The following is a 12,942-nucleotide window of genomic DNA, read 5'->3' as shown; positions in this document are numbered from 1 at the left end:
ACTTGTATCTAGAAGATCAGACCACATACTATTGTCGGCATAAACATTAGTTTCGTTTTCTTTTTATTCAGCAACAACATAAAAATTAGCCTGTGACACTGACTTAGAGTGGCTGAAGACAAATTAATCTCGATCTTTTCAAGGACAATGTAGGGACATTTATTTTACTTTTTATTGTCACTATGGGCTGATTTGGCAGAATTGGCAAATGGTGAAAATAATGGGTTTTTAGAAAAATGTTGTGGGCGTGTGAGAAAGAGTGGGTGTTGATGGAGAAATGTTTGTTTTATGCGGTAGTAAATACGGTTGATGTTAGCGAAGGGGGGAGGGGGGATGTTTGGTGATTGTTTTTATGGTGATGATGATGATGATGATGATGATGATGATGATGATGATGATGATGATGATGATGATGATGATGATAATGATATTACTTGCCTTTTTTCTACAGAAAAATATCTGCCTTTTTGTAAATCGGTCAGCCTCTTAAAAAGATGGATTTTAATTATATTTTTTGTTCAACTCTGCCCAGCTACCCGAGTATGAGGTTTGCACAGTTCAAAATCCGCAGGGCTTTTGAAGACGCATTCCTTTCTAAGCGGATTCAAAATCCATTAACACGTAATACTAATAAAGTTCTAAAATACACGAAATCTCCTAAAATGAACATTCTTATAGGTAGGAATACTGTGACGAACGATTTTCTTTCACAGCGTGATTCCTTTATCATTCTTCAGCGTCTCATTCAAACCCACTTCAAATTTCGTGGACAATATATATTTGCCATGGGAAATTAACACCTCGAGATAAAACCCTCATAACATGGAAAGACCGTTCTCCAATAAAGCTCTAAATTTTGCTAGCAGGATTTGGTCATTATGTAGGAAACCTTCCCATTGTATAACGGGACGCTAAATCCTACTCCTCACTCTCCGCTTGGGGTTTATTCACCTGTTCAAATTGTCTGCCTATTGTTTGCATATATCCTGCTAATTACCTTTTCCAAACAAGACTCCAACGTGCATATGCCCTGGGGTTCTCGTCTCGTTCAGAGTAGCTAAAATTGCACTTAACGTTATCCCTTCCCGTTATAGTTGTTAACCAAAAGCATCTGAATATCATTGGCTATATAAATAGGAACATTCTTTCTGATTGGTTATCCCCATAATTCCATAGCGTCCCCTTTACTTCACAAAACCAAATTCATCTCTGAATTGAATCACACACACGCTAAGAATCATCCCAAGAAAGAAGAACTATCCCTCCAATTTCAAACCTGTAAAAGTGTAACTTCTCTCGGTTGAAGGTCTTTGGCTGTCACCATCGGTGGCTATCAACCATCTTTACTCCGTACCCAATCCTTGAGGCACCCAATCACTGATGTCTGTCATCGCCGACACCAGAACCTTCCTGTCAGCCCATAACTGCAACACACTGTTGTCCAGAAAAAAGCTGGAAGCAGGAGCCAACCCTGGAACTAGCTGATACATTTGCCTCAATCAAGCAAGCCGGCTCTATAAGATAAGCCAAACGGGCTTATAGCATTTTCAAATGTATTTTCCACGGACACAAATGATTCAAAATAGATAAATCAATCAATCATAAATAAATCAATAAATAAATCAATCAATTAGAGCCATTCTTCCTAATAGTAACTAAACACTTATTTTCTCTATCTTTTCCTGTAACAATCTAATTAAACTTTATGTATAGAATTGTTATTATTGAATTGGGCGTTACTATTGTCTTGACTCACTTGTTATTAATACAATTAAGTTATAAGGGACCCTAAGGCTATTCTTAATCACCCATAGATTAAACCTGAGCCGTTTGTGGTGTAAGTTGAGTGGCGCAGCTGGTAACGAGAGCCATAGCACGCATACTAGTTCGAATCCAGACCACTGAGCTATCGGTTGGACTCGAACCCACAAAAATAACACACACACCCGCCACAAACACCAAAGCCCGGATTTTTGTGGCAATGATTGCTTTTTTTCAACGTTTGGGTAGTGTTGTTAATTCAGCAAGTACTAGGTTTACTAATACTATTGATATTACTACTACTACTACTACTACTACTACTACTACTACTACTACTACTACTACTACTACTACTACTACTATTATTACTGCCAATGCTACCTACTACTATTACTACTACTACTACTACTACTACTACTACTACTACTACTACTACTACTACTACTACTACTACTACTACGACTATTACTACTGCTAATACTACTACTACTACTACTACTACTACTACTACTATTACTACTACTTCTACTACTACCACTACTACTACTATTACTACTACCACTGCTGCTACTGAAGTGAGTAAATAAAAATGAAAATGTGAGAAAAGTTAATATAAGTTTTATGTACGTCGAGATTAATAGTATCTAGATTTTAGTATCATTTAAAGTGTCAACAAATCCCATTGTTTCCTGTTATTTCCCTTTGTTTTTATTATTTAACTGACGAAAGAATTTGTGGTGTCCCAACTTCATACAATTTCAGTTCTGTGCTAAGCATGGACATATATTTTAAAAGGTGAAGGTCAGAAGACATTGATTTTCGATAAATCACTACTTACCTTGACCTTCGATTAAATTATTTAAGCCAATTACACGATTACGTCATAAGCGGTCATTAATGCATTTTTCAGCTTTGCGCGTATATTCCAATAAGAGACTACAAAAGGATAGTATTATAATCTTTCATAATTCTTGTAGGTAGGTCGTATATAGAAAACAATGTAGGAATATTAAGTGTCTATAAATTCACGTAGTTGAACAAATAAAGTATCAAATATATCAATTATTTTTTCTGTTAAGCATTTCGGGTTTATTCCTGATATTCTTTTCAGAGGGCGGTACTAACATTAATGGTACTGCTTTTTATTTTAAAACTCGGATTGCATTTTTTTTGTTTTTCCATTCAAAATATCTATAATTTGCGGTCAAACTTGCGTTATAAAAAGAGCAATACTTTTACTTACTAATCTGTTGTGAATTGTTAAAATGAAATATCAGTGGGAAATTTACACCAATGAAAACGTTAAAATATCCTTTGGTATATTTTACAGTAGATACATCATTTTATAAAGATATGTCACAATGTTATCAAGTTTTGTAATTCTACACTTTTTCATTAACAACGCTGTACACTGAATCACCTTAACCTTTTCATATCCATTTGTTGTTTGTTTGTTTTTTCATTCGCTTTAATTTTTCTTTCATTTTGAATGATGATAATACCATTGTTGAAAACATAATCGTAACTTACATTAACAGCTCCCATAAAATCCTTCGGGCGACACGCTCAATTTTAAACCTTCATGGCACAGTGTGTGTGTCTGGTTGATGTTTTAATGATTAAACCTATTGTTGTGAAAGTAAACCTTTTTTTTTTGCATAATTTCGATGAAAATTATTATTTATATAAACTAACATGATCTTTTATAGATATTAAATTAATTTGATTATAAAATCAGCTTTAGTTGGACAAATAGAAAAGGCTGTTAAATTATAAAATATCTCTCCCTCTCTCTCTCTCTCTCTCTCTCTCTCTCTCTCTATATATATATATATATATATATATATATATATATATATATAATCTGTGTTTGTGTGTGTGTGTGTGTGTGTGTGTGTGTGTGTGTTTGTGTCCTCTTCCTCCTCCTCCTTTTCTCTCTCTATAAATTGCTCTATCTCCTCTTATATAAAAAAAACTATAAATAGCCAAATTGATTATTGTTATGTAGGCTTTGAATGAAGAATGAAATAAAATACTGTCTTGAATTATTCCGTTATTGCCCAAACAATATCTAACATGTTGAAATTAAAACCAACTAATATAATTGATACTAAAAGTGTTATTAGATAAGCGGGACTGGGATTAAAGAAAAAACAAACTTGTTCTTGAATAACGCCTTCATACATTTTAAAAAGAAATAAATTAAAAAGTGTCCCCTCACTCAGACATTACGATCGGTCATTTCACTATTTCGCCGACCGCTCTATTATTGCCAAATTCATTTATTTGCGCGCACATCCCTACACACTTTATACCTAACTGATTTTGATCGTTGATGGCTCAAATGATTCGTCTCGATTCGATCGATCTATGTTAATTTCCACAATTTGGTAGTATAATAAGTAAAAGAGACGATTGCCTGTTTGTAATAGCCTTTATTTCCCCGCAAATAATGCGGGTTCTCCACTAGTTAGTTAAGAAATGTATAGCTTATATTAAAGCCAAACTCTTCCTCTACACTTGTAACAAATAGAGAAAAATCACAATCCCGGTTGTTGTTTTTTTGGCGGGAATAGTCACGTGATCTGGATAGGCATGTTAAGACTTAGTGAAGAAGTTGCACTGTTTTTTGTTTGTTCGTGTTGGTTTTTGTGGTTGTCTTTTGTTTGTTTTTTGTTTTTTTTGTTGTTGTTTTTTTTGTTTTGTTTTTTGTTGTTGTTTGTTTATTTTGTTTACTTTTCTCAAAATCACCCCTCTCGCACTCAAACTGTTAGAGCGTAGCCTCGAAAACTCATAGCCTGATACCAGATTTTGTCTATTGACGTCGTTTATAGGTTAGTGCATTTCCTAGTGAGTTGTTAGTAGTGCTCAAGGAATCAGGTTATCTCATTGGTTGAGCGATTGGTGCAACTGACGATTTGTTTTCTGTCGTAGACTTGTCTTTTGGCGTCATTTTTTATCAGTATCAGGCTACTAGTTTACAAAGGCTACAGTCGCCTCCTAAATGTGAAGCAAATGTCATTACACCACACTTTATTCCCGGTTCAACCAATTCTCTAGATGATGTATAAACAATGGATCGGTTACGTGTACCATCACTCTGAAACCAGAATTTATGAATCCAGTCCTCTGGAGAACTAGTTTTACACTTCCAATGAAATTGAAACCAGTAGTTTGACATCAAACTAGTTTAACCTAATTAAAGAACGAATGATTTGATGCCACTCAATTTTATTTCTGTTTGTTTTAGACCGTCAATTGTGTGATTGTTCTCACTCAAATTTATCAATCAGACTATAAAAGTTTAATGTTACACATATTTTTGTGCGTTGAAATGTTTAGTTTGGCTGGCAGATGTTGTTTGTGTTGTACTTAAACGCGTCGCATCATTATTGCCCGAAAGATGAATCGTAAAGCAAACAAAGCACATGTCACATAAAACATGACTGGTGGCATTCATTGAGAATTAATCACCAAACAGGAGATTTAAAAGAATGAAATGACACCAAACCCCCCCCCCCCCCCCCAAAAAAAAAAAAAAAAAAAAACACAAAAAAACCCGAAATAAAACAAAAAGCAAAACAAAAGAGTGACGCCAAAGTCAGCCATTGTGTACTTCAATATTACAACGGTAGGCAGCAAGCAATGACCCAGATATGTCAATCTTAAAACAAAGAGTAAGGGACATTTAAGTGGATATCTAAAGGATTGACATTACATTCAATAATAGTAAAAAACCAATTGAATTATTTAACAGAGAGCACGGTAGGTGATCTTAGAATAGGAAACAAAAATTAATGTGATGTAAAAAAAAAAGCTGTTTCCTATCTCATTCCAATCTAAAACTACTCTTCTAGCGGATTAGATGCACATAATATTGTGTAATTTATCTTCGGGTTTCATGGCATCTTTATTTTCTACTTTAAATAAATTCTGGTGGTCAATGCAACTAATCTCAAGTAGTCGGGAAGAGCAGGCTCTAATAATGACTAGGGTTAGAGACGATCTTTTTTTGGGATCGTGGATAGCTCATACGGTAGAGTCACACTCTCCCCGGCCAGGCGGAGTTGTCGTACTAGTAAGGTCGCGGGTTCAAACCGTAGCCATTGTTAACTTAGGCCTGACACTGACCGAAAAATGACTTCAAAATGCCAGTCTTAGGCCACAAAAGAAGACAATTCGTGAGTTGTATTCATTAGTTCAACCAATGGGACCACTTGTTTCCATGAGCACTACTAACGACAACTCACTAGGCGGTGCAAAAACCAAATAATGACGTCAAAATGCCAGTCTTTTTGGGTTTCAGTGTCAGGCTATAACGTAACGATGGCGACGTTCAAACCTCCATCACCGCCCCGAGGTTTTTATTCTCTATTGTCTTCTGGCACTTTCCTACTCACCTCATCTCTTGTTGCAACTAATCCACCCTCGCTTTATTACGTCCGTAATCCTAATGGCCCATTTAGACGTACAGACTTTTCGTACACGGTCCGACGAACATAGATTAGACGCGGTGGATAATAATTATGTCGACGAGAGAAGTTCCGTTTAGACGTACAGTTAATTAATTGCTTCGCATCGGATCTAGGACATCGTACTTCCGTTGACAATCTTGGGAAGTGTTGTGTGTGTGTGTGTGTGTGTGTTTGTTTGTGTGTGTTTGTGAATGTGTGTGTAATTGTTTGTTTGTTTCCTCCCCGCTTCCAGAGTGCCGTAAACTTCACTCACTCATTAGAGAGAGACCCCCTATCATAGTTTGAAGGAAGAACTAATCACCCACTAAACCTCGATGATCCGTCAACTCGAAGACAGGAAAGGCTGCTGATATCACGAGTTTGGGCGGATATCCGTCGGACGAGATTTAAATTCCTCGTTTACAAATTCAGTTGTCATGAGTTATGGTCCATTATCCACAATTTGTGAAAATCCGTCTGACCGTGTAAAAAAAAGTATGTAGATACGTCTAAATGGGCCATAAAAATCTGCCTATACATCCTGCTGCTAACATAGTTGTGCCAACTTTACCTATGATTCAATGTGTAACGTCAAAGACATAATTTTACAATTTTGACCATAATAAATAGATAAGGACATTTAGATAGCACATTTACACGGATTAACCATGCTCAATCTGATTCACAATGTTTCACTTATTTCCCAAGTAGGTCGTGTGGAACCATAATTCGATTGCATACAACACACGTCGCCTGTTAGGCGTCCATTTTATTCAAAAACTCCTACAATATCGGTCAGTGCCTGTGGTTAGGCACTCATTCACACCTGAATCGAATGGATTCTAAATTGATTTTCAGCATCTTGTTTACTCCTACATAGTACCAGGCAAAGACTGTGTGTAATGTATGGTTTTTATAGTTTTGTTATTTTCAGGGTATGTAAAAAAAAAAAATTTGTACCACCCCGTCTAATGACACGTCACCCTATCGGGATTGATACTCTTTTCGTCATGATTGATCGTTTTTCCCCATTAATTCTTCCTGTCCCCTCTCTCCAAATGGACAAATCCTGCAAAGTTACGAGTTGCCTCAGGGACAAATATCCATAATGATCCTTTAAAGTGTCTGCAAGACAGGAAGCTGTAATATCCTGCGAGTCTCTCAGTTCCAGATATTATAAAATCTTAGATAAGACCCGTTCATAGTAAATTTGGATAAACATATATATCCGAGAATATGTTCGTGATTTATAATATGTTTGTTTAGATTTCAAAAGACATATTGTGTAATTTTTTTTAGATTTATGAAAGTTACACTGGCAAGATAAAATGTTACACATTGCCCGAAGTCGATAAAAACCCAAAAAACCGTTTGCTTTTATGTACTGCAATATCAATTAAATGTGCTCAAAGCGCTTTACAAGGGGTCGTAATAGTAGTAGTAGTAGTAATAGTAGTAGTAGTAGTAGTAGTAGTAGTAGTAGTAGTAGTAGTAGTAGTAGTAGTAGTAGTAGTAGAAATAATAATAATAATAGTATTAATAGTTGTTGTTGTAATAGTAGTAGTAGTAGTAGTAATAGTCATTTTTATAGTAGTAGTAGTAGTAGAATTAGTAGTAGTAGTAGTAGTAGTAGTAGTAGTAGTAGTAGTAGAAGTAGTAGTAGTAGTAGTAGTAGTAGTAGTAGTAGTAGTAGTAGTAGTAGTAATAGTATTGTTATTGTTATTATTACTATTATTATTATTATTATTATTAGTAGTAGTAGTAGTAGTAGTAGTAGTGTGTAGTAGTAGTAGTAGTAGTAGTAGTAGTAGTAGTAGTAGTAGTAGTAGTAGTAGTAGTAGTAGCAGTAGTAGTGGTAGTATAAAGCAGCAATAATAAGGGTTACATTCTAAAGACAACTTGTACCTCGACAGCAGCAGTAATGACAAAAGTGTTTAAAAGACATTAGACGTTCTCCATCGTTGTTAGCAGATTAGTTTTCGTACAATTAGATGGAACAAACTTCAATCCTTAACATAATCAATTACATCTTTAGAAACCACTCTGTGAACCACCGAAACACATATGAAACACAGCGTCTCAAACAGGTTTATTTCGGGGTGAGCCGGTTGCAAAAAACGTTAACTTATAGTCAAATACATGAAGTTTGGGTTGTTGTTTTTTTTTATTTCTAGAGCACCTATATAGTGTAATATGTATTAAACGTTCTCAAGGGGCCAAAGCTAGTGGCAAAAGTAACATGTAGGACGAGACATGACGCTGGGTAGGCGAAATTGTTCATTTTTCTGACAAAGACAATACTGTTACCGGCCAGTTACTCATACTGCACCTGAGTATGGTGAGAGTAAAGAGCCTTTTCCAATATTCAACTATGCGACACTCAGAACGGGTCTCGACCCTGGACCTTCCGGTCTGTAGATGAGATTCATACATACCAATAGAGCAAATAGTCGGTTCCGTTGATATCTTTAATAGAAGAAAACGTAAATAATTTCTTTACGTGAAATAAGCTAAATTGTTCAACCACTTTCCCCAAATAGCAACGCGTAATGATATCATATTTACAATAATAATTTGTGACAGGAGATTATCAACCGTAAATTTAACAAAAATTCGGGTTATTTTTCTTTTAAATATTGTTTAAGTGTTTTTGAAACTGTCTTTATTCAAAGATGACGAAATGGGAATCCGTTGAGGGGTTGTATAAATGAAACCTTACACTCTTATGTTTTGGAATTCGAAATCTTTTCATAACGCGCACTCTAACGCTCGTGCAGCGGTTGGGAACACATCCGGTATTCCAAAAAGCAAGAGTGTAAGAATCGTATATTATTTACATCTGTGACTATTTTCACGTTAAATTCACTGCTCTTCATCTGGATCACCCCGTATATTACCGATTTTAGGCGGTGTTAACATATTCTATCACATTCATCTGGTATGGAGTGCGTGGCTCAGCGGCACGGCCTTTGCTTCGTACCCAAAAGGTACCGAGTTCGACCACCCGCTGTGTGGCCTTGAGCAAGTCACTTCGCCCTAGCTCAATTTGCGGCGCTGCACTGCGGCTGACGCCTGAGTTATTCCAGTCTTCCCTTGGAATTAACCCTAGAAACAAATTTCCCCTATGGGATGAATAAAGGGAATTTCTTCTTCTTCTTTCTTAAAGGGAATTTCTTAAGCCTACATTACATTGATTGCTGAAAGGTTCATATGCTTAAATGATTGGCGATTACACGTCGGTCATGTGCACTTAGATACGGGATCAATTGTAAAATATGTCCACTAATTTATGACCCAACTTATATTAAAAAATCCTTAAAAACTTGAGCTTTTATATAGCACAATATCCATTAACAGTGCTCAAAGCGCTTTACAAAAGGTCCCCAGCAAAACTTTAAATGCAGGAAGAGACATGACGCCAGTTAGGCAATATTACACTTTTTTCCGACAGAGACATCGAACGTAACGGCAAGGTACTCATCTAACACCTGAGTACAATGAAAAAATGTGAGTAAAGACCCTTTTAAAACTGTGCTCCTCTCAGAGCGGGACTCGAACCCTGTACTTTCAGAAGGCGATGACCGTATCACAAGACCAAAAAGCCGCAAGAAAGTATCAGAAATAGTGTTGATGGTTGTTTAGTAGTAGTAGCAATAGTAGTAGTATTAATAGTAGTAGCACTAGTAGTAGTAGTAGCAGCAGCAGTCGCAGTAGTAGAAGTAGAAGTAGTACTACTAGTAGTAGTAGTAGTAGTAGTAGTAGTAGTAGTAGTAGTAGTAGTAGTAGTAGTAGTAGTAGTAGTAGTAGTAGTAGTAGTAGCAGTAGCAGCAGTAGCAGCAGTAGTAGTAGTAGTAGTAGTAGTAGTAGTAGTAGTAGTAGTAGTAGCAGTAGTAGTAGGTAGTGGTAGTTGTTGTTATCTTCTTTGTTTTAGTAGTAGCAGCAACAGCAGCAGCGAATGAGTTCATTTCGTGTAAAAAAAATAACGATTTCATTCCATTTTATCCAGGTGTGCCAAGACACGAAACTAATTGCACAATCAGCCCACCCAACTATGAATGGCATCGATAAGGCACCAAGTGCTCCTCATTATCTTGTGTGAAGACGCCGCCCCTGGAAAACAACAGATTGGTTGCATTATCAGTGGCGGAGTGGATTCCGGTGTAAAGGGGAATGGGCGCAGCCCAGTACATCGGGCATCATGCAGTGTCCGAGGTAAGAGTTGTGTTACCAAATATAAATCTTGTTTCCTGTAGACAATATAAGGTCAATTACGTCAATTGATTACATTTTGTGACGTATCTTGGACTGGGAGTTACCACTCCTCAAGTATAACGTGATTTTACGTCAATTGATGATATGTTTTTTTTTTTTTGTTGACGTATTAGTAAAGTTCAATATAATCCTTCTAAAATATCTTTCATTGCTTGCCCAGTGAATAATAGTAATTTCCCCTTGGGGATGAATAAAGGGATTTTTTTTTAAATTTTGTTTTTTATAAAATTCTCAATTTACCATAAAATTGGAAAAAGATTGATAAATAATAATGAAAACGTGATAAGTCTCATGACATTATCACGATGACAATACATGATTTCTTTTTTTTTTTTTGTAGGTTATAATTTGATCAATGGTCTATATATACAATTTTGATATGGTTGGTCTCATCATATTTTATATAATTGGCGTCTGGTTGTTTTAAAAATCGTGATAACTGCCATCCGATTATTGCCAATGTCGTCAGAAAAAATAATCCTCCACTTTGTCTTCCTCGTGAGGTCTTTGACCGTTGGTAATTCATTCCAATCTTAGATTAATGATAATGAGGACCCTATAGCTCAGTAAGTAGAGCACTCGATTCACACGCAAAGGAAGATTATATATATATATATATATATATATATATATATATATATATATATATATATATATATACTCGTATATATATATATATATATCTCAATCAATCGTTTATTTTCTCAACTGGTGTATTTGCCCATCTAACCACCGTCTTCCCCCTACCCCTCAACTGAACACCTGCCATTATCATATCTGTTTGTTTTTATCTTTTTTCTTCCACACAGGAAAAAGTGAGCATCTCGTTAGAAGAACAAAGCAAGTCTATACAAATTGCCGAATACAATTGTTATAAGTACATTCAGTCCACTGAAACTGAATCTAATAAAGGTAAGCACATTTTATTTCTGAATATATTTACAAAGTATTATCCGGGTCCCGATAGCTCAGTTGGTAGAGCACTCGCTTCACTCGCAAAGGGACCAAGATCAATCCCAGGTGCAGACGGATTTTTTTCTGACCCCCTGTCGACCCAGCAGTGAATGGGTAGCTGAGTCTGTTAGATTTGGGGGAAAGTACTTTGCGATAGACTAGTGTCCTATCTAAAGGATTGCAAACAAATGCTATTATCCGTTTCACGCTATAGAAACCGGGATAAAGTCCGGCTCCATGGGCCCAATGACTGAAAGACTACTTTAAAAAATATTAACCAGTCAACTGCCGTCCTCTGGAAAAAACACGTATTTATAAATTTGGCCAGAAAACTCGGCAGCTAAATATTTCTATTCTGTCTGTCTGGTTTTAAAGTAATGTTTGTTATCTTGGTATTTTCTTTTTGTTGTTGTTGTTGTTGATGTTGTTGTTGTTGTTGTTGTTGTTGTTGTTGTTGTTGTTGTTGTTGTTGTTGTTAGATGAAGAAAACGTCTTTAGCCGGAAACTTTCCGTGTTTGGTATTTTGCTCTTTTTTGAAGCTGATATAATCCTTTTTTTAAAATATGTTATTGCTTTTTAAATCCACAGTTTTTGGCAGCTTAGTATCACTTTGAGACTGTGGGACACATTTGTGAATTGCTAAATTGAACATGATAGAAACTTAAAATAAGGAATAATGTAGCAATTCAACGTGGCTTACTTACAAGAGGGTGATTCAATAAATCTGAGCATTATAATAATATGCGCGCTTGAAAGTGTTCTATCTATTTCATTGCTTCCAAAAATTATATTAATCATTGAAATTTTATGCTGTTAGTATCTATTCGCTTCTATTCTTGGAGAACATGTTTTCTCGCCCAAAATGTAAAATGATTTTTTACCCTATTGCCATGCCATTGTAAAGACAAAAATAGGATATTGTGATATTAATAAGGATGTGAATTTGTAACGTGATGGATGGTAAAGCCAATAATAATGTCATAGCATAAGAGTTGTTTTGGTCTTTTCAAAAAGAATGCAATATTCCTATAATACTAAATAATCATATTGATGCAAATCGTTTAGCCAAAATACTAACGGCATCCGGACACAAACGTACACAACTTTGGGTAACCTTGAACGTTTATAGACTGATGATAGAATTTACTGAGAACTACTCATAGAAATGGCTGGCCAAAGCAAAAACAAAGAGCTGAGTGACGTCAATTTCGTTCCTTCTATGGAAAGTAATATTGAGTTGTTGCATGTCAATCTCATTGCCATTGTAACGTCATCTTTGACGTGTTATTCACCGGCCGGTAAACAATTACTTGGAGTAAAGCCAACGAAAAGGAAGACAATATCTTGAATATATCGTCCTAACAGCAGATCAGATGAAAAAAAAATTCGTCAGATATTTCAATTGATTCCAACAGCTGGACATTTAAATAAAATAATATAATACAGATATTGAAAATAGTTGGCCTTTTCCGTCTACCAAATTCTTATTTCCTTTTATGGA

The 12,942-nt window shown here is 35.7% G+C and overlaps 1 protein-coding gene across 5 annotated transcripts in view; it reads left to right on the top strand.

Annotated features, from left to right (window-relative positions):
• LOC144965919 (parathyroid hormone/parathyroid hormone-related peptide receptor-like) overlaps positions 1-12,942 on the top strand; it is a 168,428-nt gene that overhangs the window by 101,094 nt on the left and 54,392 nt on the right. For all 5 annotated transcript variants that reach the window (XM_078901768.1, XM_078901770.1, XM_078901772.1 and 2 more), the window contains exons 3-4: positions 10,222-10,427; positions 11,297-11,399. In XM_078901768.1, the coding sequence (XP_078757894.1) occupies positions 10,386-10,427; positions 11,297-11,399 (145 nt within the window). In that variant the 5' untranslated portion in view covers positions 10,222-10,385. The remainder of the gene's footprint in view (positions 1-10,221; positions 10,428-11,296; positions 11,400-12,942) is intronic.

The sequence above is a fragment of the Berghia stephanieae genome, chromosome 2 (assembly GCF_034508935.2).
Source record: "Berghia stephanieae isolate SIO BIC M18660-M18661 chromosome 2, UCSD_Bste_1.3, whole genome shotgun sequence".
In the NCBI taxonomy this organism is placed as follows: Eukaryota; Metazoa; Mollusca; class Gastropoda; order Nudibranchia; family Aeolidiidae; genus Berghia; species Berghia stephanieae.
This window is presented reverse-complemented; position numbering and strand designations above follow the sequence as displayed.